At 34.8% G+C, this 6,236-nt stretch overlaps 1 protein-coding gene and 1 long non-coding RNA gene across 4 annotated transcripts in view; one reads left to right on the top strand and one right to left on the bottom strand.

Moving 5' to 3' along the window:
• Window positions 1–6,236, top strand: part of LOC129765420 (centrosomal protein of 135 kDa) — a 97,125-nt gene that overhangs the window by 75,260 nt on the left and 15,629 nt on the right. For all 3 annotated transcript variants that reach the window (XM_055765733.1, XM_055765734.1, XM_055765738.1), the window contains exon 6: window positions 1,771–1,896. In XM_055765733.1, the coding sequence (XP_055621708.1) occupies window positions 1,771–1,896 (126 nt within the window). The remainder of the gene's footprint in view (window positions 1–1,770; window positions 1,897–6,236) is intronic.
• LOC129765424 (uncharacterized) lies at window positions 2,259–4,407 on the bottom strand. Its single transcript, XR_008741431.1, has 4 exons — window positions 4,197–4,407; window positions 2,810–3,058; window positions 2,477–2,744; window positions 2,259–2,412 (listed from the first exon to the last, which is right to left on the bottom strand). It is a non-coding gene; the product is annotated as an uncharacterized LOC129765424 (long non-coding RNA).

Here is a 6,236-nt window from a genome sequence, read left to right as displayed (position 1 = left end):
GGCGTGTGCAGCTCGATCGAAGGTAGAGAATGAGAAGAGAGCAAACACTGTGAGTGGGAGATGATGTTTACTTTGATCACCTTCTTACCTTACCTCCTTGTGTTTGTGTTGAAATTTAGATGTTCTATGCGAGAGAAAAGTGGATGATCATTGAGACTTGCGTGTATTCGGCATGATCATGCTAGCTCCTGTATACTAGTTTGGTTTGAGATTGAGTATTTTCTTCTGGAAATAGAATTGTGTGATCAGATCTTGTACATTATTTTAATTGGTAAAGGTTTGGTGATTTGCATGTTTCGATATTTCTTGGTTTAAAGTATTTGGTATTTTTTATTGGTAAATTTCATTCTTGTCGATTCGAATCATTCACTTTTGTTGCCTTTATGTATGAAAGAGAATTTGATCAGAATACCGGTAGTTTTTGTCATACGGCATACAAAACGAAGAACAAATTGAGATACGAGTTTAATGAGTAATTAATCTCTCGTTTTGGACCTATAATTTGGCCGCTTACGCCGTGTGATTTTTTCTAAACAATTTTTTTTTGTTTCTCGTCTCTACGGGAACCAGCAACATTTGAGCACGGGATATTGGTGAGAATTCTGCTAAAATGCTTGCATTATATTATCATTATTAAGCATTTCACAATTTTTGTGAGTTTTATTTTGAAATGAAATTTGTACCAAATTCTCGAATGATCGATAAGTTTTTCATGCATTTAATGGTTTCGAATTATGGTCTTAAGTTGTTCATTAATTCAAGGATAGCCCCGCGAATGAAAATCCAGCGGTATCGAATTACTTGCTCTCGGTACCCAATCGAAAGAATGCGATTTGAAATTTTCCGTTCAAAAACCTAAATACGGTCGCCATGCGCCAAAGGTAGTCACTTCTTACAATCTTACAAGTCTCTCTGTATTTTTTTAAGATTAATTGTAAGTACAACACATGAGGATATGCAAACAATTTTGCACCAACGAAAAGTTCGCTATATGTATGTTTCAAACAACGCCTCTGGAGATACAATTTTAAATATTTTCATGAATTCTTTTAAATACAATGCAAAGCAACTGTCGACAAAATTAACCGTTGACGACATGATATGCCATGAATTATGGTTTCGCCACCATTCAATCGGAAGCGCCAACCACAGTTGAACGGTGTGACAAAAGATAACGATCGGGCGATGAAAATCGGACCGATAGCAGCACCAGCAGAGCTTCTTGGGGCGCAAAACCGCTGCCGCATTTTTTACCGGATCGTGCAAGCATTTTACTCGTTTTGTTTTCTTAATTAACTTGTACGGTTGATGTCTCACAGCGGTTTGACGGTACGCCGTTGACTGATTCCGCGTAGTTCGTTGCATTGCTGATGGCCACAATGTCAATGGCGCCTAAACACTTAACATAAGTGTGATGTACATACGCAGCGCGGTTTGAATGATGGTCGTTTTTACGTAACGAGCGCATTCCCTTGATAGTGAGCTTGACCTTCGCGCAGGGTATTTAACAAATAAATGCGAATCAAAACCATTAATGCTGCAAAAACAAGTGCAGTGGAGCGATCAGATGTTAACTTCTTGTTATCAATAATGAAGGAAGAATGAGAATACTCAATATTGAATTAATTTCTGTTTCTCGGTTAAACAATCAATTCAATTAAGTTGAATTTCCATCGGTTGTCTCTTGTCTAGGGGTACAATGCTACCTGTTGACTAAATAAACAAACAAACAAATTCGTTTCTTGAAGCCCTCTATTTTTATCTTTACAGAAACGCTAGTGTAGACAACATCCAGAAGGAAAGCACACTGCGAAGCGTAGCTACCGAAACAGACACGTTGAAAAAGCAGGTGGCGACACTGAAGCGTTCACACGATAACGCCGTTACGGAGAATAGGTAAGCGTTTTTTATGGTTTTGTATAATTTTACAGTTGAAGAATGAAGGGTGTAGTAACCCACTCTACATTGTTGTGTCGAATTGGTCCCAACAAACGGTGTCGACAACGAAACCGATATCGTGCCATTTTGCAACGATTTTGTCGACCTACCCTTCGTATTCGACAACCAATTTCGAGCCAAACCTGTGCCAATCTGGCACCGCGTCGACCGATTGCAGTACTGCTCAACCGTTTTTATGGCTGTGTGTTTTCAAAAAGTTCAATGTTAAGCAAAAAAAAAACAAAAAATTGCGTTGTTTACAAATATTTATTTATAATAAATTCATACAATTGTGCACTGTTGATATATACTATTCGCAGCGATTATACCGTCATCAGTAAACTCCCGTCAGCTACAAATTTCTTCATCGGAATCGCAGTCGGCTCAATTATTTTTATCCCTTTCGTTCCCTCTAGCAGACACACCTAACTTCGTGGGCAATCATGACTGTTGAGATGGATGAGTTTTTTTATTCTGAAATGAAATAAAGAGAACAAAATTCATATCATAAGTAAAAATTAAAACCAGTCATACTTACGGGTATTCAAATTGGTTACGTTCGTGTTGAAGTTGTTGTTGGTGATTATGGTGAGATGAGCGCTTTGGTCTGATCCCAAAAACAATACTTTACCGAAGCTGCAAACTCCGTTTTCATTCCATTCAGATCACCGCTATTCTTTCATTTTCATTTATACATTTTTGCTGTTGCTGCTGCTTTCCTTCCTTTCACGCGATATATCAACAAAGACTAGCTGCGTTCACCACAAATTCGCCTGTATTTTGTCTTCGTGTTGTTGAATTTGTTACTGAAATTAATCAAGGAAACATCATTTATATTTTATTATTAAATATCAAAATTATCCTTACTTACAAAATTTAGTTCTCGAGTCATTCTCTGTTATGTTTTGAATGACAATTTAGAGAGAAAGAGAAAAAGCAATCTCTACAGTGATGCCGTTTCGCTCAGTACCAAAAAATTGCATACAATTATAGTTCAACTATAGTCAGTGCTGCCTGCGGGGGGTAAAGCGGAGGTAGATTCCAGCACTTTTGTAGCATGTTACTTCGTTTCGGTCGACATCGGGCCAATGACTACTCGATTATGTTTGGAACTGGGAAGCTACGAACACCATAAAAAGTATGTATGTGATTTTAGCTATTTTGTTTCAACGAGAATAAAAAATTACTATGATTAATCTGATATCACAACTTTATTAGGTAGGGAGAGGGTGGTACAGACTAGGATTGGGCGATCTTTATAAAAAGATCGATCTTGTCGAATCGATTTTCTAAACGGCATAGGGATCGATCCATTGATTTGATCGGTATCAAAGAATCAATCTTCGAAAAATCATTCTTTTCCTTTTTCCATTTATCTGTTTATTCTATAGGAGCGTCGTCTATTATTTAAATAGGGAATACAAATTTCATATTTCTATTCAAACATAAAAAGCATTTAGCTTTGACCCTTAGCAAAGTCCAGCAAAAAAAATTTTTTTTCAAGGGTCAGAGAGTCGTTTTATTTAATAAATAATGAATTGAAGAAGTATTATTAGAAATTCAACAACTGGTATTTGGCCAGAACTCAACTGACAACGATCCCATAAAAGCCAATCGTGCTCAACGTCTGTCATTTAGCCGAAGTCGATTCTTCATTTTGGCGCCAGTTCTAAAAAACAACCTGTGGCCTGGAGCAGAGGTCAACATCTAGTTGAGCTGCCGCTAGTTCTGTCTCTGTCAGCATTTGTACGGAATTTAATCGTAGAGGAAACGATCCAAATGTTGACATTATATTGAAAATTGTTAGGTTAGGTTAGGTCTTTGGTGAGATTAAAATCGATGTGTACGGAAAATAAAATCTACAAAAAGTTTTTCTAAGACCGAAAAAATCGAAAGGAAAAAAATCTTTTTTTTTATTTTCTCGAGTACAAAAGATCGATCCAAAAAATCGAAAATCGAAATGAAAAAAAAAAACGATTTTCTAAAAATTGATCCGAGATCGTCCAATCCTAGTACAGACGAATGTTGATTTTTTTCTTGAATTGATTGAACAAAAAAGCTTGACTAAAATCACCTAGAAGGGCTTTATAATTCTTTTTCATGTCTAAGATAGCTTCCGGTATCCGGAATGATAGATTCGGATTATTTTTTAAAAACCAGTCGGTTTTTTCCACCAGTTCGAAAGCCATTTTTCTGATTTCCGTCACGGACTTCCCATAGATTCTTCTTTCTAGGTCGAGGAGGTGTTCGATACTTACAACAGTTCTGTCACTTTATTTGAGTTTTCTTGTTCCTGCTGCTGACTGAAAGCTGTCGGAAGTGGTCCTAGGTGTGGAAAAAATTTGAGGTGTCTTATGAGTGTTGTTCTTGGAATGTTGGAATTTAACGCAGCTGTGTTCACGGGGCACGGGGCTTCCTTAACAGCTTATTTCATCGGCCGGTTCGTCCATGACTACCAGTTGATCCTGCAAACATAGTTAGTGAGCAACTGTTGAAAAAAGGAGGGGATAATCAAATTGTTTTCAGAACAACAACATTCGTCCTTGCTCATTAGATAGAGAATTGAATCATTCATCTTTTTGCATAATTCATTTTTTTCTTGATCGTGACGAAGAAAAGTTATATACTGAAACGTGTGCATGGGTCAATATAGGAAAATATACATTTTGAAAATCAAAAAAAGTTGTTCGAATAGAGTTATCGAAGTTATCCGATAGAGAAATATTTTACCTATCTTCCTGCCATAATTTCATTAATCGGTAAAGGGTCTGAGAAAAGTTATAGGCCAAATTGCATGGGAGAAAAAAATTATTTTAAAGAGAATTGAAAAAAAGTTATTTGAAAGGAACGAAAACACATTCTCGAGATAGTACTCATTCGATATAACATATTTTTATTTATCTTTACCCAAATTTTCATTCGTCGGAAAAGGGTCTAAGAAAAGTTATAGGCCAAAACCTGTACAACTTGTATGGGTAAAATAAATTAATTTAAAGAAAATTTAAAAAAGTTATTTGAAAGGATTTGAAAAAAAAATGAAAGTGCATCTTACTATGATATATCGAGAAATATAATCAAAAAATAAATTCCTAAAAAATTGAAGTAAAAAGTAAAAAAATCTTGAAATATTGATTTTTTTTAGGATTTAGAGATTAAGTACTACTATAACTCGTATTTAGAAGAGTTCCTAGGCATTTTATAGATATGTGTGATTTTTTGAAGATAATAATAAGATAATTCTCCTATATGGTTCACTATTTTTTCTTTTTTTCCCCATTCTCAATAGGATTAGAAATGAAAATTTGAGAAAATACTATATATATGTATATCTATTATGGTGTACCGCGACAAATCATAACAAAATTCTATCCCGCGAGTAAAACAATCCTGGGTGTATAGAATTTATTAGAGTTTTCAAAACTGTTTTTCGATGATTATTTATTGAACTATTTATTATCAAATATGGATTGGAAATTTTTCGTTCATACAATATCTCAGTACTGAATGGAATTTCTACAACCACGCTATAGAAATCAAATGAAAGATAGTTGATAACGTTAATTGGATTTGCTATCTTTAAAAAAACAGAAAGAAATTGATTTCTCATTTCTTCCCGATATTTTTGTCCACATACATCGAAATAAAAATTTCTCTGCTCAAGCAATTATCGATAAAAATTAAACAAATCTATCAATGAAAACAAGTGGAATGAAAATCAACATAAACATGCTATGAACTTCATTTTGCGTTGCATCTTCATTTTCGTCTTGATATCTGAATCCTCAGAATTGAACATTATTTCGTGCTAGTAATTATTTTCACAATTTCGTCAACGTTATTTTCAATTGAAAAAACTTTTCACTGCAGAACAAATGCGTACTATTTTTTTTCGCAAATCTTTCCAATGTGTAAACCTTTTTTAAATTTTCTTATTTTTCTGGAATATTCACCTGTCGTGCACGAATTACGTAACATGAGAAGGGGAAGATGAGGCGGTTAGAACTTGCGTTACATACTGTGTTCGAAACACGAACTTCGTTACGTAAGAGAGGGAGAGGTGTCCACAATCCTAATCCGAAAGCTAAACGTTTTTTGTACTCCACATCTTTATTCTATAATTCTAAGTTGGGTGGAGACGAACACTTGAAATACTATTGCTGCAACCCTATTTTTAATGAATGTTTCAAAAAATAAAAAATGTAAAAAATCTTTTCTTTCTTCAATATATTGAAGAAATATTTGACCTTAAATCAATTGTTCTTCGTTTCATTACTCGAATGCAATTTGACTTCCGCTCC

Source organism: Toxorhynchites rutilus, chromosome 2 (genome assembly GCF_029784135.1).
Source record: "Toxorhynchites rutilus septentrionalis strain SRP chromosome 2, ASM2978413v1, whole genome shotgun sequence".
NCBI classification, from domain to species: domain Eukaryota; kingdom Metazoa; phylum Arthropoda; class Insecta; order Diptera; family Culicidae; genus Toxorhynchites; species Toxorhynchites rutilus.
This window is presented reverse-complemented; position numbering and strand designations above follow the sequence as displayed.